Genomic DNA, 24,382 nt, shown 5'->3' with positions numbered 1-24,382 from the left:
AAGATTTAAAGATAAAAACACATAGGGTGCCTAAAATTTTGAATCCTCTGAAGTCTCAAGTAAACTATGGGTTCCTAAATTAATGGTTCTCTTATAACTCGATTATTCCTACTATTAGAAACACAAGATTTGAGCTGATTTTATCAGCTATTAGAGAAGTAAAATTTAAAAGGATGCAATGGATTGTATTGGTATCAGTTCTATAATAGACTGTTTTATAATAGATAGAGAACATAATTGGGATAAAAGAAGACTTGACAGGAATTAATGATGCTAATAATTATTACATTTCGATTTCCTTTTAGCTTTTTAGTTGCCATAAATCGTCCAAGTGTCCCTTCTAAATTTAGTCAATGGTTTTAGATAGTTTTACTATAGCTTGTACTTGTTATTCTTTTTCAACTTTGTCTTAGTTTCTGTGTTAAAACCTGTTTTGAACTACCATACTTCTTGTGTTCCTATGCTTTATCATTTATAATGATGGCGTTAAAGAGGTTATAGGACTTGCCAAGAGAGATTTGGCTCTCTCAGTGATCAAAGGGAGCAATAGAAATACTCAATACAAATTCTATATCATTTGCTTATTAAGACTCTTCACAAGTCATTAGTTTTGTGCTATAACTGCTTTTGTTCTGTAACTGTTTAAGTCATGGTTCTTTGTCAGTACTTTTGGTTCAGAATTCAGCTGGCCCATAGTAAGCTAATTGTAGAAATCTACTTCTCCTACTAACTGATCTTTTCTTACTTCAAGGAATTTAGCTGACCTCGAGAGATTTGTGTGAACACAAACAAGCAGGGTCTAATATATTTATACCACCAAGCCATCCTTCAAGGGTATCTGCCTGGCTCTCTTGCAGCTGGGCTCTCAGCAGGGAAGGAGAAGGTCATTGTTGGCCCCTGGTACCAAACTTTCAGTGAATCATATTGTTCCCTGCTCCTCACCTCTGTAACCACTCATGTTGTCCTCAAACATATCATGTCCCCTACCCTCTTCTGTTCTTTGTTCTGTAATCCCTGAGCCTACTAAATACAGGCCTATTGCTTTGGTTCTTTCACATAAATAGAGGCCACCATTGATTCATTTATTGACAGTCAGGATATCACTATTTGTAAACATTATACGGTTCAGAGAATTGCTTCAGTTTACCCTTTGAATAAATTTCACTTGTAACACAGTGCATCCTTTATATCAGCCCTGATGAGAGACAAGTTTCACAAAACTTTCTCTTTTTCTTTTACTTCAGATATTGCTTATCTAGCTTGTAAACCTCAGGTAAAACTTACATTTCTCAAATACTTCATATGTAGAAACAAATGATGAACATTTCTCAACAGACCCCTGACTGTCAGTACAGATTGCTGTCCTCAAAATCCCATTCTATGACAAACAAAATCCTAAAGCAGAATAGAAAAACTTAATAAATATTTTAGGAATTAAAGCTTAGAATGGTCATAGAGTGAGAAAGGGAAATTCACAACAAAAGAAGATCAGGACAGGTTTAATATAAAGTATATTCAAACTACTTTTCACACTTTAAAGCTCTATATAAAATCTAGATAAGATGATTATCTATCATTAATGTGATTTATAGTGTCTAAGCTCGATGATTGCTTGCTGCTTTTGTTTGCTGACCTACTTTGATCAGCTTCTTAAATATATCTGCTTGTAATTGTGAAAGTAGAATGTTGGGCAGTGGAACATTCAGGAAAGAGAGAGTCTTGGGATCTTTTCTTTTGCCCGAGGGAGCAGATGAAATAGAGAATTGGAGAATCAGAGCTGATAAGCACAAATGGACTGATGGCTGGGTAACATGCTGCCAAAAGTGTTAATGTGGGCATCAACCATTGGTAATATTTATCAAACTGAAAGAGATAAAATGACAAAAAAGAATTGATTGAGTAGAAGGAGACATAGATGCTCACCAACACCAAGATGGTGTAGGTGGCTCGAATCTCAGGGGACCTTCTTGACAAAAGACTGGAAGTGTGAACATGCTGGACTTGTCGATGGTGCCTTTGCAGGAAAAGTACCAGGTAGCCACTGGCCATTACCATAAATCCCACACAGAGGAAATCATGAATAAAGTACACAATTACAAATAAAGAGACATTGAATGTGGCTGGAACAAAATATGAACAGAATCCCAAATTCCATATCCTTGTGTTATTACTACTTTCCATAAAGTTCTGCATATTCACAAGCATAAAGATATTTATTGGTATGTGTAGGAACCAGCATAAGAGACAGAGGGTGAAAATGTTCTTTGAAACACATGTCCTGAGTTCTGACAATAAGGTACAGGTAAAGGAACTGATGGTGATAGTCTGAAAACCACTCAGAAGGCAGGTAATGCTGACAGTAAGACCACGGGCCACTCGGTGGAGGAAAAGCAGAAGCCTACACCCAGCGCGATCCAGGATAATATTCAACCCCAAATCAGTCATTGTCTGAGGAACTCCCTTGGCTATAAGCACTATGGAGCTGGCCAAGGCCAAGTGGAAAAAAATCATATCTATGGGCTTCAGCCTGCTGCCAGTTAGGAAGGTGGAGGTACAATGGCAAAGGAGGATGAAGTTTCCCAGTAGACCTGCTCCTGTCTGCATGAAGAAAACAACACCTAGAACTAAATGAAGAAAAACAGTTTTCTTACTGATTGACATAGAACTGTTCTCTGAGCCAGAAACAGAGAGGGAGAGAGAGACAGAGAGAGAGAGAGAGACAGAGACAGAGAGACAGAGAAAGGAAGGAAGGAAAAGAAAGAAGGAAGGAAGGCCAATTCCAATGAAAAAATTTAGGTTATTGAAAAAACAATATGAAATGAAAAGTAAATATTTTTTAAAAAATATTTTTTCTTTAGCAAAAGGAAATTCAAATGACCACATTTTTAAATGAGACATGAGAGTTTAGAATAAAGTTAAAATGAAAATTATCCAATAAATATTCTATAAAATTTCACAATTTAAATGAATTTTTTTAGAGATTCAGAGTACCAAAATTTACATGAAAAGAAGTAAATGACATAAAGTGACTGGTTATGTTCAGAACAAATGGTGTTCCTAGACTAATGTTTGAAAGCAATAACATTTTAAAAATTATTATGATACTTGATAGAAGAAATAGAGCCACATTAGCATTGCTATAAAAAATTATGAGTATCAAAAAATATATAGGGAGCACAGAAATTGAGAGGCAGTTTTTGCTTCACCAAAACTGCAAATGTGTAGCATTATTATTTATTTGTGGTGGTATTTTTGTTGTTGCTGTTGTTGATATTGTTAATGATATTAACAGAAAAGAAACAAGAAAAATAAATAATCCACGGTGGAACAGAAAAGATTTTTTTGTAGAAGCATTGATTCACAATGTTAAGGCAAGGAGGAACATAGAGAAGAAATTGGGTGTACAAAAATCTCAATTATAGGTGGGGAATCAGTGGAAGAAGTCTATTTCCTTGTTGAGGAGCACCTATAGATAGAGTACTATATTTTGGATCAAAACAAGTTGGATTCACATTCTTGCTGTGTAACCTGATACCTCTGATATATCATGGAACCAATCATTGTAGGCTTAATTTCCTCATTATACCTCCAAGAGTAGGTGCTATATAAATGTTTTTCCTCTGCTTCATCTTCATCATTAAAATAAGAAGACTGAAGAAAATGATACCAAGATTGGATCCAAATATAATTATCCTATAAATTTTTTGAGTAATGAAAAATGAGAACATGCAGAAAAAATTTTCTCCATTATTTCCTAAAATTTTGTATTAACTATTCAAAGCAGAGCGTGTTTCTAAAAAAACCAAGTATTGTTATAAAAAGATGCTGAATTGATCTATTTGCAGGATTTTTAAAATGAAAATGGCCAAACAAGGACATGGGCTGTTCATTTGGAGAGATCTTGTCTTTGAAGCAGTTGTCTCTTTGATCACTGTTATCTTTTTGTTTTCTTGTGTTTCATGGAAATTTAGGACCTTAGTAAAATGTCTTTTGATGACTCTTTGATAACATTTTGCCTTAAAATTTTAGAAGTAGCTTCATGCAAACAGAGATTTTAAAGGGAAAATGATACTTATCCGGAGGACAAAAATTTTGAACAGAAGCAGGGAAATGAAGCAGGGATAAGGGACCTTACCTAGGTGGTTCACCTCAGATGTGCTCATTTCATTTTTTATCCCCATGCAGACTCAGAGGAGTTGCAGTCATCTCATTTCCAAAGTGTTATGGAAATTTTAACTTTGGTTTCATGAAAAACCAGGGAGATTCTCAGCCACCAACTTGATCTCTATGCTGGAAGTAAATAATTTCAGAGACTAGCTGAAAAGGAAACAAGTTTATTTGAAGCTACATTAGTGTGCCACCCGCTGTAGAGTGACCCTCTCATCCAAAATTTGTCTTTCCTTAAGTTGAACTTATGCCCCAATATCAAGCCTTTTCTGGAAAAGGGACAAAGTCGGTGTAAAGTATTATATAGGAAATACAGTCAAATACTAATACTTTTCAAAGTATTTCAAAATACTGGAGTAAAGGGATGATATTAGCCTGCCATTTGGCTTTTAAAAAGTAAAATAAATATAACTGGGAAGCGGTACAATATTCACTCAAGGATAGAAAAGGGAATGGGAACTTTAGAAAGCTGCTATAGATGCAGTCTGTTCAAGGACAGCAAAGTCTAGAGAGGCTACATATGCTGTTTTTCTTTCCTCCTTCTGATGGCTGGGCTAGATTACCTCTCAGGTCACTTCCCACTGTACAGCTACCAATCCACAAGAATCACAAAGACAATGCATGAAACATTCCTTCCTGAACTTATAATTTTTGTAGCTATGTAATAAAAGGGCATTTATAGGATGAAAGTGGGGTTTGCAATTCAACCTGTACCTGGGAGAATGTGTACAAGGGTCAGTAAGGGCCCTAGAAAGAAGAGTAATCAGGAGGACCCTGCAGAACCTGAGATGCGACCCAATGGGAACTTGAATTAGGGGAAAAGTCCTCTACAAAGACAATATCTCACTAGGATTCTGAGGGCAAATGTCAGAGCCTTCTTTGGAGTGCCTTCACTATGGTCAGCACAGAAGGGATTTGAATTCCACTCTGCCTCCCTTTTCATCTGTAGAAATAGAAATGATGCTCTGCCCCTAAGTCCCTACCTTGAAGAATCCAATGTAAGAAGACAATCACCAGGCTGGTATCTGTTGTTGAGGTGTAGAACTGGGCTTGGCCCCTTAGAGGATGGATATGGGAGGAGGTAGACAGAAGTTAGTTATAGACCCAAGATTCTGTCTGCCCCTAGAGATGGGATTATCTTGTCAACTACAAGACAAGGAACACTGAATTTATGGGATCCCAGAAGAGTTATTGAAAGCTTGAGTTTTGTCCCAGGTTCAAATAATTATCAGATATTTTTGATGATTAGTGATAATACACCCATTAAGAACTGCTTGTTATTTTTTAAAAATTCAGCTGGGAGCAGTTTTAAAGAAAACTTTTGCAGGTGCCCAAGGAGAGAGGAATGTGAGAATTCAAGAAAATTACTGATGGATGGAGATGAACGCAACAATGAAACCCAGGTTTCATTGTTGAGGGTTCACTCAGGGGTTTTCTTGTAGCAGCCTGGAAAGTCAAGCCTATTTTGAACTTTATCTGCTGAGAAACTTCCCTCCCATTCACTTCAGTCCCTTTCCTGCCACTCAGGTTACTGGCTATGACTTCCTGCATAGGGCCAATATCATTAAAGATGGAGTATGTCCTCGTGCCCACATAAATTATATCTCCAATTTCTATGTTTTCAAAGCTTCCTCCTCCACCCACTGACACACAAAACACTATCAATGGAGTAAAAACTTAGATTGTAGGCACAGAAGGGGAGAAGATATCCTTTCTAAGAGTAGCAATTATTTTCCCCCATGGATAAATCTGCCGTGGAAATAATCTTAAAGTTGGAAGCACAGCATGCTCTGAAATCTTAAATTTGGACTCCAGGTCTGAAACTTAGTAACTTCATGATTCTAACTGAGGCAACTAACCTGAGTCTTATTTTTTCTCCTTTATGAAACTGACTAATGAGGTTTGTCCTAGGTACCACATAGTAATAACATAGTAGAAGAGTGGAAGGGGCAGTGCCTGGAGTGGAGTACTGTATTCAAATCCTCACTCTGAAATTTGCGACTTCTGTGACAACACATGATTCGCTTAATCTCTGTGAGACTCAGTTTCTTCTTCATCAGACTTAACTTTCCAATCTTTTTAATCTCTTCCCTAGAAGTCTGGCACAGAGTGGTGACACTCTCTTACCTCCCACTTCCATATACCTTTTATAGTTTTCTGTAGCACCAAAACAGTATTCACAACACCAAGGGTGACTATGATTATGCCAGCATGATTTTGAATTGCAAAATTAACAGACTCTCCATATAGAAGACAGAACAAAACATGTATTCAAACAATGGAAAACTGAATCCCCAAATCAGAAAGCCAAATCCATCATAGAATCAAAGAAGTCAATGCATCACAGCACAGCAGGGAGCCACACTATCCTTTATCTTTCCCACAAACAAACACTCACAAGCCTAGCTGTCTCCTTGCCCATGCCATCCTCTCTCTCCCACCATCTAGCTGCTCTGACTCCCAGTTTCAAGTGTGCTCTGTGTAGCAGCAAGCACCCCAGCATGCCCAGGATGGCTGCTAGCACAGGTTCCTAGATCTGCTTTTCTAAAGGAAAGCAACCCAAAATGGATTAACAATCTTGCTTTAATCAAACATATGTCATTTACCTAGTTCAGGGGGAAAAGGTCAGCACCCCGAACTTCAGAGAATACAAACAGGTTACAAGCAGACAAAAAAATACAGAGAAACAGATCAGCAGACAGGCTTCCAGCTGTCTGACCATTACATCCATACCTAGTCACTTACCAGAGAGGGAAGAACCAACATCTGGGTTTTCAAAGCCAGTGGGGGCTCAACGGCTGCCCAGAGACTCATCTGGTCAAATCTCTTCTCAAAGTGAGCCCCCCAAAGCAAAACCTCACAGCAGGGTATATATAGCCTTCTCCTGGCTCAGAAAATGTCACAACCCTCTTGACCCACTGCCCAATCACAGAGCACCAAGGTGTGGGCATTCCTGAAAACCAAGCCTCCCACCACAGGTTCCATGTGACCACATTCAGCCTATTAGGGGGCAGAATATATTTCCAAATCTGGGAAGGTTCTCAGAGTCACTTAAGCCTATCAAAGGGCCAAGGGGCAGGGAAGATCTTCAGATTCCCATTTTCATAACACTCTGCTCCACCCTTCATCAAGCTCCTCCTACCACAGGGTCTACATGATTATATTTGGCCTATTAGGAGGCAGGGAAGATCTTTAAGGCAAGGTAGATCTCTAAATTCCCTTAGTCCTTTCTTTCCCCTAGGCAAGGAAGATCTTCAAATTACCATTGCCATTGCAATTGGTTTACTCCATTAGAATGCAAGTTCCTTGATATTCCTGTAAGATCAGCAGGCAAGGTATTGGCCTAACAACAGAGCTCTTAAGAGTTACTTTTCCATTTTGGTAACAAAGGAAACTAACACCAGATTAAATAAGATAGTATTTGAAAAGCACATAGCACAGTGTTTGGAAAATATTAAATGCTATCTATATCAATTCAAATTTTTGTTATTACTATTGTTCATAATGTTGTTAGATAAGCCCTCAGATGGAAAGACTGAGGATGTTCATCTTCTGTGTAAGAAAGTTTTTTTTTAATAACTCTCCAGAGAAATAAAAAGTAGAAAAGGAAGAGTAGGAAGCTATCCCATGGCAACACACCAAATATGGTAGCCAGTATCTGTGACATTTGCAGTTACTATCCTCAAGACCATGACCCCTCAATGCAGAAGTCAAGATGTGTATGACTGTAGCATAAGTCTAGAGAGAGAGATAAAGAAAAGAGGAATGGGCAGTCTTTTCATTGGCATTGCTTCATAGTGACTTAATTACATGTGTTTTAATTCTGTTGAAATATTTTAGTCTCATTGATTTGGTTTTCATAAACATGTATTGATGTTTATGAATTTAATTAGATTGAAGTGAGGAGACTATGGATGATGTACTGAGAGAAAAAAAACACACAAGCACTCAAAGGATCAAAAATGAGACTTTTTATTACTAACAGATATGTAAGTGTAGAACTCCCTAAATTTGGGTGGAGGGTTTATGGTAGGATATATATCCAGAGACATAGGTTAGAACTCCTCCTGAAAGAGATCCCAAATTGAAAACTCCAAGAAATATAGTAGCCAAATTCCAGAATTACATGGTTAAAGAGAAAGCACTGCAAGCAGCCAAAAAAAGAAAAAAAGAAAAACAATTCAAATATCATGGAACCACCAGTCAAGATTGCATAGGACTTAGCAGCTTCTTTAAGAGATTAAAAGATCAAAGGAATTGGAATTTGATGTTTTGTAAGGCAAAAGAGCTAGGACTGCAACCAAGGATCAACTACCTGGAAAACTGAGCATAATCTTTCAGGAAAGGAGATGGGAATTTGATGAAATAAAGTACTTCCAAACTTTCCTGATGAAAAAGCCAGAGCTCAATGGAAAATTTGATCTCCAATTACAAGACTCAAAAAAAACATAAAAAAGTAAACAAGGAAAACACACCCACTCACACATGCACATAACGTGGGATGCAATAAGAACAAACCATTTACATCCTTATATGAGAAGCTGATACCTGTCAATATTGAAATTTATATGATTATCATGACCTTTAAAAGGGATATACATAGACAGAGGGTGTGGGTATAAATGAACTAATCTGATGATTAAAAAAACCTTATTAAAGGGTTCAAAGGGATGGTAATGGGATAAATGGAAAGGATGAGGCAGAAAAAGGTAAATTATGCCATACAAAGAGGCATAAAGACATACTATAGTAGAGGGGAAGGAAAGATGGAGATGAACATCATTTGAACATTATTCTCGTTGGTTCTGGTTCAAAGAGGGATTAAAATAGTCAATTAAGTTTAAGATTCTAATGTAAAAAGATGAAAAATCTCAGTATAATAGAGGGAAAGGAGGGAGCAAGAGGAGCACTGTATGAAATTTACTCTCATTGGTTTGGGGTCAGAGGGAATAACATACTCTGATAAGTATAAAATTCCATTGCGCTGTATAGGCAGTAGGAGGGGTTAGGGGTGGGGATAAGAAGTGGGGGGTGTTAGAAGGGAGGGAAATAGTAGCAAGAGGAAAGGGTAGCAAAGAAGGGGGGTCACAGGGAGGGAATACTGAGGGAGGTGGTGGTCAAAAGTAAAACCCTTAAGGAGGGGAAGGGAGAAGGAAGAAACATAAACAGAGGAGGGAATAGGATGGAGGGAAAGAGACAGATAGTAATCATTACTGTGAATGTGAATGGGATGAACTCTCCCATAAAATGGAGGCAGATAGCAGAATGGATTTAAAACCATATTCCTACAATATGCTGTCTACAAGAAATGCATTTGAAACAAGAGGATAAACAGAGGGTAAAGGTAAAAGGCTGGAGTAGAATATATTATGCTTCAGCTAAAGTAAAAAAAAAAAAGCAGGGGTAGCAATCCTTATCACAGAAAAAGCAAAAGCAAAAAAAAAAAGAGAGATATAAGGAAGGAAACTCTATCCTGCTAAAAGGCACCCTTAAGAATGAAGCAATAGGGGTGGCCAGGTAGCACAGAGAGTAAGAGCACCGGCCCCAGTGTCAGGATGACCTGGAGATTGAATCCCCGGCTCAGACACTTAGCACCCACCCAGAAACACCTGAACAAGTTACTTAACCTTGAACAAGTTACTTAACCCCAATTGCTTAAGGGCAGCCAGGTGGCTCAGCGAGTAAGAGCACCGGCTCCAGTGTCGGGATGACCTGGATCAAATCCAGGCTCAGATACTCAGCACCACACCCAGAAATAACTGGCCATGTAACCTTGAGCAAGTTACTTAATCCCGATTGCTTTAAAAAAAAAAAAAGAATGAAGCAATATCATTACTTAACATATATGCACCAAGTGTGCATATAAGAAGTTAAGGGAATTAGAGGAAGAAATAGAGAGCAAAACTATACTCGTAGGGGACCTTAATCTCCCCCTCTCTAAACTTGATAAATCTAACCTCAAAATAAACAAGAAAGAAGTTAAGGAGGTGAATAGAATTTTAGAGAGACTAGATATGATAGATCTCCAGAGAAAACTGAATGGGGTTAAAAAGGAATATACCATCTTCTCAGTGGTACTTGGCACATACACAAAAATTGACCATGTACTAGGGCATAAAAACCTCACAATTCAGTGCAGAAAGGCAAAAATACTAAATGCATCATTCTCAGACCATGATGCAATAAAAATTATATGCAATAAAGGGCCATGGAAAGATAGACTAAAAACTAATTGGAAACTAAACAATTTAATCCTAAAGAATGAGTGGGTCAAACAAGAAATTATAGAAACAATCAGTAACTTCATTCAAGAGAATGACAATAATGAGAAAACATAACCAAAATTTGTGGGATGCAGCAAAGACAGTTCTTGGGAGAAGTTTTATGTCCCTGAGTGCATACATGAATAAATTAGAGAAAAGGGAGGTCAATGAACTGGGCATGCAATTCAAAAAGCTAGAAAAAGAACAAATTGAAAATCCCCAATTAAATACTAAATTAAAAATAATGAAAACCAAAGGAGAGATTAATAAAATTAAAATTAAGAAAACTATTGAATTGATACTGAGCTGGTTTTATGAAAAAAAAAAAACAATAAAATTGACAGACCTTTAGTCAATATGATGAAAAAAAGAAAGAAGAAAACCAAAGCATAATTATCAAAAATGAAAAGGGTGAATCTACCTCCAATGAAGAGGAAATTAAAATAATAATTAGGAATGATTTTGCCAAATTGTATGCACATAAATTTGACAATCTTAGTGAAATGGATGAATAATTACAAAAATAGAAGTTGCCCAGATTAACTGAAGAGGATGTAAATTACTTTAAAAAGCCCATCTCAGAAAAAGAAACTGAATAAGCCATTAGTGAACTCCCTAGGAAATAATCTCCAGAGTCAGATGGATTTACTAGTGAATTCTATCAAACATTTAAAGAACAATTGATTCCAATGCTCTACAAAGTATTTGGGAAAATTAGTTGAAGGAGTCCTATCAAATTCCTTTTATGACACAAATATGATGCTGATACCTAAATCAGGAAGAGATAAAATAGAGAAAGAAAATTATAATCCGATTTCCCTCATGAATATAGATGCAAAAATTTTATATAAAATATTAGCAAAAAGACTACAGCAACTTATCACAAGAATAATACACTTTGATCAGGTAGGATTTATTCCAGGAATGCAAGGATGGATTAATATTAGGAAAGCCATCAGTATGATGCTGAATGAGAAGAGTAGAACCAGGAGAGATGTGTACACAATTACAGACACAACGTATGTGTGACGACCAACTTTGATAGGCTGGACTCTTCCTAGCAATGCAGTGTTATAAGTCAACGCCAAAACACTCATGATGGAGAGAAATGTCTACATTCAGAGAAAGAACTGAGCTTGAATGCAGATTGAAGCAAACTACCTGCTCTCTGTCTTTTTCTTGTTTGTTTTTGTTTCCTCTTCCCTATTGTTCATTCCATTGGAAACAATCCTTCTTTATAACTGGACTAATGTCTAATGTGAAACTATTTGCAGATCCTATACTTGATTGTATGCTGCCATGGGGGGTGGGGAGGGTCAGGAGGGGGAGAAAATTTGGAACTCAAGGAATTGTGGAATTGAGTCCTGTTAACTAAAGGTAAACAAATTAATAAAGACCAAAAAAAAAAAAGAATAAAAAAAGAATAACAGAGATTTGGACCTAGTGTTAATGAAAGTTTTATGGCCTCAGGCAAATGTTTCATCAAGTGGGAAGATTCAAGTAGAATTCTAGGGGCTTCCCAGATCCTGTACCTCATCAAGGCCATTACAAAGAAATATAAGCCATATGATGCTAAATTCACTTCTACTCAGTTACCCTACAATGAGCTGATCAGGCTCATATGTTTGATGCAATATAATTTGCCCATTTGCTTCTGTTTGCTGCCCCTCCTTTCTCTTGGTTCTATACCAAGGATAGAGAAGGGGAAAGTACAACAAACGTTCCTGCTAGGAATTGGGAAAAGCAAGAAAAAAGCTTTCATTTTTGCATTCATAGTATTTTTTGGTTATTTTAAAAACAAAATGTTTTATATCTCAAGCACAAAAATAGGTCATTTGTGCTCTTGTGGATATTAATGCCATTGGGACATTTATGTATTTTACATCTCAGCTCTAATATCTTCCTATTGAAAGCTGTTTGTAGGCCCTCAGTGTGTCATGACTGAGAAAAGGCTGACTGCAGTCCTTCAGTTGGGAATAGAATGAGTGTAAAGTTTCTCCTATTTCTTTTATTTATTCGTCTTTATTTATTTTAGCATTTTATTTTCCTCAGTTACTGTAAAAAACAATTTTAACATTCATTTAAAAAATTTTCAATTCCAAATTCTTTTTCTTCCTCCTTCCCCACACACCCCTCATTGAGAAGGAGAGCAAGATGCTTCTATTTCAAAGTTCATTTTTTTTTAAGTTTTTTTTTTTAAGCAATCAGGGTTAAGTAACTTGCTCAAGGTTACACGGCCAGTTATTTCTGGGTGTGGTGCTGAGTGTCTGAGCCCGGGATTCGATCTCCAGGTCATCCCAACACTGGAGCCAGTGCTCTTACTCGCTGAGCCACCTGGCCGCCCCTCAAAGTTCATTTCAAAGAGTTCCTAATGCTTAGATTGGTGAACAAGAAGGAAATTTCTCCTTTGTTTTAAGAATAGTTTTTGCTGCAGTATTTCCTATATTTATGTCAGAACCCTTTAATATGAAGGGTGGATATTGTAATTTGATTGAACTAAATTGCTTTTTTTGGGGAAATATGAGAGACTTTGCCTAAAACTTTTACATTTAATGTTCTATGACAGCACTGGAGAGCACAGATGTCTTCTTTCCAGATAATGCATTTTGGAGTGATGCAATTCCATTACATGTATTCCATTACATTCATATACCACAACTTGTTTAGTCATTCCCCAATTAATGGGCATCTCCTTGATTTCCATTTCTTTGCCACCACAAAAAGAGCCACTATAACTATTTTTGTACATACAGGCCCTCCTCTCACTTGTATGATCTCTTTGGGATACAGTTCTAGAAGTGGTATTACTGGGTCACAGAGTATGCACATTTTTTATAGCCCGTTTCTCCTTATTCTTCCTGGGTCTGACCAGTTGAATTCTCTGACCATTCCAGGACTAAATGAGCACTGAGAGTCCCAACTGACTTCCAAGCAGACAAAAGTCCTACTGTCTGCTATGGGTTTAGACTTTGGGGTCACCCAATGAAAGTCATGTCAGCTAGTGACCACTTTATGGTCACCAGGATTATGAAAAGAATGCTTGGATTGGGCCTCACTCTTTGTCAATAAGGTAAAAAGAAGAGAAAGAAAACTAAAAGTATTTCAATACCCAAGGCAGCAAACAGGTAGATTTCAAATGATTCTCCTTTTATAGAGAGAAATAAAGTCTCCAAATAAGGGCAAAAGTATATTGATTGTGCCCAGGGCATAAAGAGAAGTTATATGTGCTTTTTCAGCTCCTCCCCTCCATTTAAGTGTTCAAGGACAAAGATTTCTCTGTACCAACAACTCTTGCAGGCTGGCTACCCACTTACCCAAAGTCTAAGGAGAGTTTGAATTTGAGGTCATTGGCTGAACAAATGACTAACTTTATACAGATACAGATGCAGACAGAGACACACACACATATTCTTAAGAGTTTAGATTTCTCTGAGATTTTGATTTCTTCCGGGTTTCTTGTTATATCCTCATCAGTACTTTTGCCACATCCTGAGACTCTTCTCCTAGACCTCACTGCACTGAATGGTGAGCTTTCTCTTTACCTTGAGGGGAATCTAGCCACTTTCCAAGCCCTCTACTCACCATGCTACTGTGAGAATAGCTCCTTCAGAACCTCAGATTTTCCTACACCCCCCAAACGTTATAAGGCAGACTCCCGAGGCTCAGCAATTATCTTCTTTCCTTATGGTTGTGTATTCAGCCTTCACCACAGTGACTAACACATACTAAGGTCTTACTAAATGGTCTGTGTGTTCAGTTTCTCCTCTGGTTATTAAGCCAGACCAACATTTCATTTAGTGTCATGATTCAGAAAAACTGAGTTAGGTAAAATTCTGGTAAATGGTGTACAAAATAATTTCGCTTTTATGGCTGCAGAATATCTGCTTTTCCAAATCCAATTGGTTTGTTTCTCTTTTTTTGAAAAGTTTCTTTTCTAGTGAATAGCTCATCATAGGCTTGCTTCTATTTCTAGGTACCCCACTCTGGGGTCAGGGAATGCTGTGACCCTGGATCCTGTAAACATAAATTTGATGGGGAGCCAGTCTGCTGTTTTTCTTTTTTTATTTCTTTTTAGGTTTTTTGGAAGGAAATTGGGGTTAAGTGACTTGCCCAAGGTCAAATGGCTAGTTTTTATGTGTGTGTTAAGTGTCTGAGGTCAGATTTGAACTCAGGTTCTCCTGACTCCAGGGCCAGTGAACCACCTAACCGCCCCCAGTCTGCTGTTTTTACTGTGTCCAGGGCTTCTGACCTTCTCCTTCCATTCTCTCCAAAGTCACCAATGATCTCTCAGTTACCACACCCAAAGGTCTTTTCTCAGTCCTCATTCTCCTTCATCTTCTTGAAGCTTGGATCCTGTTAATCCTGCTTTTTCCTGGGCACTCTCCTCTCACTAGGTTGTCAAGGCACCACTCTCACCTCTTCTGCTCCCACCAATCAGAGGGCTACTGCTCATGCTTCTATGCCGGATGCTTACCCAGATCATGCTCGCTAACCAGAGGTGTCCCACAGGAGTCATTCCTGGGCCCTCTCCCTTCTTCCACCATACTTGTGTCATGTACGGACCTCATGAGGTACCACTGAAGATTCTCAAATCTTCCTATATTGCCTAATCTTTCTGCTGCTCTCCAACATTAAATTTCTAACTGCTTTTCAGAATCTTGAACTAGATGGAATATATATATATATATATATGTATATATATATATATATGCATTTGTGTGGGCATGTGAGTGTGATATGTTCGAGTACTGAACATATCCTAAACTGAACTCATATCTTCCCTTCTGATATTGCCCCCAGTCGGGTGCAGGACCTTTTCATTTTATATCAGGACTACTGAAAGAGCCTGTTGGTGGGTCTGCTTTCTTCAAGTTTCTCTTTACTTCAACCCATTTTCCATTCAGCTACTAAAGTAATTTTGCTAAAGCACATGTCTGACCACATCACCTCTCCTACTCAATAAACTCCTTTGGCTCCCTAGTTCCTCAAAGATCAAATATTAATCCCTCTAGTTTCCTCCAATCTTTCCAGTCTTTCCCCTTACTCCCCGGAAGTACTGTCCCATCCAGTGACACTGACACCCTCGCTGTTCCTGAGAAAAATAAAAACTCCCCATCTCTTGGCTTTGGGCCTTTTTTCTGGCTGTAACCCTGTGCCTGGGATGCTCTCCCTTCTTACTTCTCCCTATGCTTTCCCTGAATTCCTTTATGTATTAAATAAAATACCAAGGTCTGCAGGAAGATTTTCTCAGCCACCGTTCACCCATCATTTAATTATTTCCTATTCATTCTGTTAATAATTTGTCTCAAAATAAAAGTTGGTTGTTTTGCCCATCATATTGTGTGTTCCTGGGCAGTAGGGACTATGTTTTTCCTCTCTTTTTTTATCTCCAGCAATTAGTTCCTGACACATAGTAGGTGCTTAATACCTGTTGATTGACAGATTGGGGGCACAAAATTATAGATTGCTACTAAAATATGGGAAATGTGAGTATTGTGAGAACTCTCATATGTGCGAGTAAACATTTCTTGTGAATACATGTACACTCACGTACATGTGTGTGAATTTACACATGTGTGTGTTTACTATCATGTATACATATAGGCATGTATGTGTGTGTACCTGTCACCAGGATGAAGGTTTAGGAACTGACAACATTTCTCAATTCCTCTCCTTTAATTGCCTTGCAGGTAGCCTTAGGCTCATTGCTTTGGGGTCCCCTCTCCCTTCAATAGGAGAGAGAGTATTCTGGTGCTTTAGATTTCTCATTTCAAATTTTTTTTTTAAAAATGGTTATTTGCTTTGCTTCAAGGCAACATATCCAGTAGGGAAAAGGGGAGAAAGAATTCAAAGATATTAATTTCATAAATATGAATCAGCTATGAGATAACCAGTCTTATTCCAACACATTTAAAATAGTTCCTATGCAATAATGGTATCTAAAATGATTATAACTGACTGAGGCTGGTTCTAAAACTTTTAAAAGCATTTTCTGATAGTTTCTTTCTGAATTTTCTGGTTGTCGGTTTCACTTTCATCCATACAATGGGAATCTTGAAATAAAGATAATGTCTTCCTGCATAATAGAATTCAAGACTTAGGGAAAACTCCAGGGGAATTATGGGAAGATGTAGTGTTGTGTATAAGGAAAAGAATGGAAGCCGGTGTCAATGGATTATACAGTAGAAAAAAGAAAGGGAATAAAGGTATCAGAAAGGTGGGAAGGGGTCAAGCATGGAAGGGCTTTAAAAGCCAAAGAAAGTTTTTTTTTTAATTTAATCCTATAGTTGATAGGGTCAGACCTTTAATTTAATATAATCATATCAAAAGTTGACTGGAGGATGAGTAAGAACACAAAGAGATTTGTGATGGAGAGACTAGCCAGCAGGCTATTACAATACTTGGTGTGATGTTTTTAGGGCAAATACCTGGGTTTTCACAGTGTCAGGTGAGAGAAGTGGGGTGGATAGGAGAAATGATCTAAGGGAAATAAGGAAGGAATTGGCAGCAGATTGAATATAGAGATGAATGTTAAGAGAGGATTCAATGATAGAGCCTAAGATTAAAGCCTAGGTGACAAGAAGGTAGTACATAATAATTTCTTGTACTTAATAGAATGGTGATATTGTATGACATTTACATTGGGGGTTTATTTCAATTCTCCAAACATTTATAACTTCCTCCTCTTTACAAGAACTTGGGCAAGGGACTCAGGCTAGAAGGACAAAAATGAAAACCAGTGTCTAATCTGAAGGACCAGACTTTAATCTTTCATATTAAATGGAATCATGACAGAGAATCATGGAAAATTAGGAAAGAAGATTGTTCCCTTCAATAATTCAGTAGGAGCTGAGGAGAGTGAGAACTAAGGTGACTGCAGAAAAAATGTGTGGAAGACCCAGTGCCTGTAGAAATTCTAAGGGTGAAACTGGCAGAAATTAAATTTTTCAAACTTCATGAAGAAAGTGAAAGGGACAATAAGAAATAATAATTTAGAAATTGATGCAGCAGTTGGCTAAAGAGGGACAGCATTTATGAATGTAAAGGAAGAGTAAAAAGGGCTTACTCCAATGAGGAGATAAGGGAGACTCATGTGAACAAATATCCAGCATCAGATGTGATTTAGCTACTTGTTTCAGGCATTTCACAATATTGCTAGGAGGCATGCAGAAATGTTTTAGAATGATGCCTTTCCCTGGTATAGGATTTATGATTGACCCATTCCAGGGTGTTCCATTGTGGCCTCAGGAGGATGACAAAGCACTTGGGAATGAAGATGCAGCCCAGCAAACCAGCACTAGAGCTCAAGATGGAGAAGACTTCCACAGCTACCATACTTTTCCCCTTGGTGCTCTGGTATGTGGGGAGGAAGGAGACCCAGACACTGCAGAACACCAGCATGCTGAAGGTGATAAACTTGGTTTCATTAAAGGTGTCAGGGAGATTTCTGGCCAGAAAAGCCACCGTGTAGCTTCCCAAGGCCAGCAAACCCATATAGCCCGGGACAAAGTAGAAGGCAATGGGAGAACCCTCATTGCACTTCAGGATGATGTGCTCAGGTTCTGAGTGTGGGTCTGAATCTGGGAACAGAAGAGAAACCAACAGCCAGATATCACAGAGAATCACTTGGATCAGGCAGCAAATGAGAAAAATACCAACGGGTGTTTTGGAGCCCATCCATTTCCTGCTCCTGCTTCCTGGTCTTATGGCTTTGAAGGCTAGAACTACTGTGATTGTTTTAGCCAAAATGGAGGAAATAGCCATGGTGAATGTGATTCCAAATATTGTCTGTTGAAACAGACATGTGGCTGAGGTAGGCTTACCAATGAAGAGCAATGATGACAGGAAGCATTGGTTTAGGGAGAAGAGCAAGATGTAGCTGAGAGTTCGATTATTGGCTTTCACCACAGCGGTGTCCTGATGCTTCACAAAGATCCCAGTGATCACAGCAGTGAGGAGACAGAAGGGCAGAGCCATGCCCAGGGGCTCCTCATAGGCCAGAAATGTCCCGACCTTGGGGAGGCAGCGATTTCGCTCCTGGTTTGAATATTCATCTTTAGGGCATGTGATGCACTGGTCCATATCTAAAGAGAATAAAAACTTTCTCAATATTTCAATCTCGGTCAAACGTCAGTAGCCCTGGCGCACACTAATAAAGTTCTTCAAGCTGAACTTCTTGACTATAAAGGGCCCATCGTGATCTTCCCCAGTTCTGCAAGTGACATCAGTCTCTCACACAATGAGACTCTCTAATACATTATCAATAGTAGTTCAGACACTTTTGTCCTGAACTGGTCTGAAATAGAAGGATTTTTTAAAAGTCTTCTCACAGATTTCATGACTGTGAGGAAAATAATGTCTCTGAAAATAAGAATGTTGGGATAGTAGGCAGTCAAAAAATATTTAAGAAGCACTTTGCTAAGATCTACTCCAGGGGTGGGAAACCTGCAGCCTTGAGACCACATGTGGCCTTCTAGGTCCTTGGGTGTGGTCTTTGATTTTTATGAGCAATTGGGTTTAAGTAACTTGCTCAAGGTTACACAGCCAGTTATTTCTGGGTGTGGTGCTAAGTGTTGGAGCCCGGATTGGATCCCCAGGTCATCCCGACACTGGAGCTGGTGCTCTTACTCGCTGAGCCACCTGGCCACCCCTAAGCAATTGGGGTTAAGTAACTTGCTCAAGGTTACACGGCCAGGTGTTTCTGGGTGGGTGCTAAGTGTTGGAGCCCGGATTGGATCCCCAGGTCATCCCGACACTGGAGCCGGTGCTCTTACTCGCTGTGCTACCTGGCTGCCCCTGGTGTGGCTTTTTGACTGAGTCCAAGTTTTGTAGAACAAATCCTTTTATTAAGGGGATTTGTTTAGATTCATCAAAGGATGCAGCCTGATGTTGCATGATGAATGAACCCTACACTTGAGGACTTAGAGGGCCTCAAGGCAGCACATTTCCCACTCGTGACCTAGGCATACATATAGCAACAAATTTATGACAATCCTTCCCCTCAAAGTATGGCATTCTAATGGTGGGGTGTGGGTTGCAGGGAAGAACACATAAAAGAAAGCTGAAAAGTAAAGGTTGGGGGTGGAGTGGAAATAAAGGAAATGAGGAGGCATGGTGTCATGGCAGGCCTTGGTGGTATGATAGCAAAGTCTTGAGGGTCAAAAGCAAAGCCCTGAGGAGATGGAAGCATAGCTAGTAAGGACACAAAATGAAGTCAAGGAAGGAATACACATGTGGGAACTTGTGGCGAGCATGGGCACAAGGATATTTCAAATTGAAAAGAAAGGACCCTAGGCACAGAAGGTAGGTTTAGTATAAGAAGATCGCCTTGGCATGGTGGCAAGTTCCAAAGAAGAGATGTAGCAAACATCAATAAATTATGGGAGTAGGTAGGTCTACAGAGAGGTCATTTAAAATGCTTTTCTGCTGATATTCAACCTGTTAATGACACATATATCTTAATGATTATATTGAGACTAAGAAGGACTTCTGGGTAATAATATGATCAAAGTGGAAGCCTGCATCTTTTTTGTGATTCACACAACCTCATACACTTCTCCACAGTAATAATTGTTTACAAGAGGTAAAAATGATTTTTAATCTCTTAACATAGATGGCCTGGAAGACCTGCAAAACCCTGAGTACAGTTTGAGCCAGAATAAAACATAACTGAAACATGTTAAGCAAAAGAAGCAAAAATACAACATGGATAATATATATAGATGATTTTCTAAGTAAATGGGCTACACAAAAGGGTCTGTTTCTGCTCCAATTGGAAACCGCTGGGCTAAGAACCACAAACCTTAACAAAATAACCATCTGATTAATGAAGAGTAAAGAATAATCCTTTATTTCTCAAATGTTTGCTCAGCTCCTCTTCCTACGCTTGGCCCCACACTCTAGTGGGGTAAAAAACACGACTCACAGACATGCTTTGGAACCTACTCAGCAATTATCTGTATCTATATATGTATGTATGTACATGTATATGTATGTATACAGGTGTGTGTGTGTGTGTACCATTTCCTTCTCTACCTCATGTCACAAATGAGAAAAGTGAGGCAAACTGGGTTGTGACTTGCCCAAAGTCACAAAGATAGAAGTGTCTTAGGTGGGATTTAAACTCAAAAAGATGAATATTCCTGATTGCAGTCCTAGAACTCCAGTACATCACCTAGCTAAACTTTTGTCCAGCCTCCTTTTGGCAAAATGTGCTTTCCCTGAGTGTCACATTTTATTAGGTCTATTTTGGCTTGTTCACAGGCAGTACTCATTGCGTACATACATTAGTTTTGTGGCTCTTGGGAAGTCACAGCCATTGTCGCCTATTTGTCCCCATTTGGTGCATGAACTGGAGAAGGAAATGGCAAATCATCCTAGTATCTTTGCTAAGAAAACCTCGAACAGAATCCCAAAGAGTTAGACATAGTTGGAACAAATGCACAACAAATTCCTTTCTTTTGCTTTGTCTGAGATCATGTTCACTGCCCATGACTTTTTAAAAATTTGGCTGAAGCATATCAGATTGTGTTCCTGTCCTTTGTATTACTTCTACGTGTGTCTTTCTGCTTTAAGTGTATTTCTTCCAAATGATTGGTTGGATTCTGGTTTCTCATTCATTTGGCTATCTACTTCTGTTTTATGTGTGAGCTTATCAAAAACTTCTCCATTTGCTGTAACCAATGGTTCAAGGTATGGATGGTGTGGTGGTGGCTGATGGAGCACCTGTGTTTTCTTGGTGTGAATTGTTAGGTCAAAATTAGCACAAGCAGCAGAGAATTGATCCATACATTGTGGCATCTCAGTTTCAGAAGCTGCATTGAGTGCACAATCATATGCAAACAGAAAGTCATGTACCGACATTCCCTCCACTTCGGTCTTGGCTTGTAGTCTTTTCCAGTTGAAGAATTTACTGTCAGAACAGTAGCTGACCTTGATGTTGCACTCATCTTCATTGAAAGCATTTGACAACATGGCTGAAAACATCATGCTAAAAAAGCATGGGAGCAAGCATACAGCCTTGTTTCACTCCATTGATGCCTGGGAAGGCATGGGAGCATTGTCCATTATCTACAACCTCAGGAAGCATGGTATCATGACATTTGTGTACAATTCAATGTAATCAAAATTATCCATTTTGAATTTCATAATGCTCCCTGTCTCTTATTTGATCACAAATTCTTCCCTTCTCCATAAATCTGAGAGATAAACTATTCCATACTCTCCCAGACTGCTTATACTATTAGGCTTTATATCTAAATCATGAACTTATATTGATTTTATTTTGGTATACAGTGTAAGATAATGGTCTATGCCCAGATTCTATCATAATATTGTCCAGTTTTTCCCAGAATTTTTTCAAATAGAGAGTTCTTATCCCAGAAGCTTGAGTCTTTTGTTTTATCAAACAGTAGGTTACTACTTTAGTTTTCAATATTTCTAATTTATTATCTAATTGGGGATTTTCAATTTGTTCTTTTTCTAGCTTTTTCAGTTGCATGTCCAATTCGTTGATCTCTTTTTTCTCTGTTTTATTTATGTAAACATTCAGGGATATAAAACTTCCCCTAAGATTCACTTTCACTACATCCCATCAGTTTTGGTATGTAGTCTCATTATTGTCATTCTCTTAAATGAAGTTATTGATTATTTTTATGATTTGTGGTTTGACTCACTCATTGTTTAGCATTAGATTATTTAGTTTCTAATTCGTTTTTAGTCTACCTTTTCATGGCCCTTTATTACATATAATTTTAATTGCATCATGATCTGAAAGGGATGCATTTAATATTTCTACTTTTCTACACTGGATTGTGAGGTTTTTATACACTAGTACATGATCAGTTGTTGTGTATATGCCATGTACCGCTGAGAAGAAGGTATATTCCTTTTTACCTCCATTCAATTGTATCCATAGCTCTATCATATCTACCTTCTCTAAAATTCTATTCACCTCCTTAACTTCTTTCTTGTTTTTTTGACATTAAATTTTTCAAGTTCAGAGCGGGGGAGACTGAGGTCCCCCACTAGTATAGCTTTGTTGTCTATTTCTTCCTGTAACTTCCTTAAGTTCTTTAAGGATTTTGATGCTATGCCACTTGGTGTATATATATTTAGTAATAATATTACTTCATCATCTAAGGTGCCTTTTAGCAGGACATAGTTTCCTGCCTTATCTCTTCTAATTTAATCTCTTTTTGCTTTTGCTTTGTCTGAGATGAGGATTTCTACACCTGCTTTTTTTTTAATTTAGCTGAAGCATAATAAATTCTACTCCAGCCTTTTACCTTTACCCTGTGTGTTTCCCACTTTTTCAAATGTGTTTCTTCCAAATAATGTACTTTAGAATTATGGTTTTTAATCCATTCTTCTATCTGCTTCCATTTTATGAGAGAGTTCATCCCATTCCCACTCACAAGTATGATTACTCTCTGTGTCCTTCTCTCCATCCTATTCCCCCCACCATTTATGATTTTATTTCTCCCTACTCCCTTTCCCATCTCAAATGTTTTGTTTTTTATCACCACCTCTCTCAATCTTTCCTCCCTTCTATCAGCTCCCCTCCCTTTTTTATCCTTTTCCTTTACTACTTCTTCCCTCCTTTCTCCTCTCCTCCCTTTTCCCCCATTTCTCTCCTACTGCCTGTAGGGAAGGTTTAATTTTTAAACTTAATAGAGTATGTTATTCCCTCCTTGATCCAAATCCGGTGAAAGTGAATTTCAAACAATTCTATTCTCCTCCCTTCTTTCCATCTACAATAATCTGTTGATGTGCCTCTTCATGTGAAATAATTTACCTTTTCCTGTCTCCACCTTTTCTGTTCTCCCATTACAATACTTTTGCACCCTTTAATTAGATTTTTATCATCACATCACTTAATTTATACCCACACCCTCTGTTTATGTATATCCCTTTTAAATGTCATAATAAATATACCATTCTCAAGATTAGCAAGTATCATCCTTCCATATAGGGATATAGACTATTTTCCCTTATTGAATAAAAAGGTTTTTGTCTTCTCTGTTTTTGTTTTCCTGTTTACCTTTTTATGCCTCTCTTAAGTCTTGTATTTAATTATCAAATTTTCCATTGAGTTCTCATATTTTAATCAGGAAGGTCTGGGAAGTCCCTTATTTCATTGAATGTCCATCTCCTTTCCTGAAATATTATGCTCAATTTTGCTGGGTAATTGATCTTTAGTTGTAGTCCAAGCTCCTTTGCCTTATGATATATCTTATTCTAATCCCTCTGATCTTTTAAAGTAGAAACTGCAAGTTCCTGTGTGATCTTGTCTATAGTTCCATGATATTTGAATTGTTTCTTTCTGGTTGCTTGCAGTATTTTCTTCTTGATATAGTAATTCTGGAATTTGACTTCTATATTCCTTGGAGTTTTCAATTTGGGATCTCTTTCAGGAGGTATTTGGGGGATTCTTTTGATGACTATTTTCCCCTCTGATTCTAGGATCTCAGGGCAGTTTTCTTTAATGATTTCTTGGAATATACTGTCCAAGTCTTTTTTGTTTATTTTTTTTCATTGTGGCTTTCTGGTAGAAAAATAATTCTTAGATTATCTCTCCTGTATCTATTTTCCAGGTCAGTTGTTTTTCCAATGAGATATTTTGCATTTATTTCGACTTTTTCATTCTTTAGATTTTCTTTGACTGATTCTTGATACCTCATAGAGTCATTAGCTTCTACTTGACCAATTGTAACTGTTAATGAATTGTTTTCTTCAGTTAGCTTCTGTATATCCTTTTCCATTTGGTCGATTTTACTTTTCACTAGTTATTTTCTTCAGTTAGGATCTGTACCTTCTTATCCATTTCACCAACTTTTCTTTTTAAAGATTTGTTGTCATCAGTGATTTTTTTTCCATTTTGCCCATTGTATTTTTAAAATAATTGGTCAATTTATCTTTTACCTCTCTGAATTGGCTTTTCAAATCCTCCT

The 24,382-nt window shown here is 37.9% G+C and overlaps 1 protein-coding gene across 1 annotated transcript; it reads right to left on the bottom strand.

The window, feature by feature from the left end:
- Nucleotides 1-1,650: 1,650 nt before the first annotated feature.
- LOC138161379 (vomeronasal type-1 receptor 1-like) lies at nucleotides 1,651-14,913 on the bottom strand. Its single transcript, XM_069088205.1, has 2 exons — nucleotides 14,847-14,913; nucleotides 1,651-2,672 (listed from the first exon to the last, which is right to left on the bottom strand). The coding sequence occupies exons 1-2, from the start codon at nucleotides 14,911-14,913 to the stop codon at nucleotides 1,651-1,653; spliced, it is 1,089 nt and encodes a 362-aa protein (XP_068944306.1).
- Between the last annotated feature and the right edge of the window lie 9,469 nt (nucleotides 14,914-24,382).

The sequence above is a fragment of the Petaurus breviceps genome, unplaced genomic scaffold (genome assembly GCF_028583685.1).
Source record: "Petaurus breviceps papuanus isolate PSGF00001 unplaced genomic scaffold, PetGlider_PUasm1.0 185, whole genome shotgun sequence".
NCBI lineage: Eukaryota > Metazoa > Chordata > Mammalia > Diprotodontia > Petauridae > Petaurus > Petaurus breviceps.
Note: the sequence above shows the minus strand (reverse complement) of the source record. Positions and strands in the feature narration are given on the sequence as shown.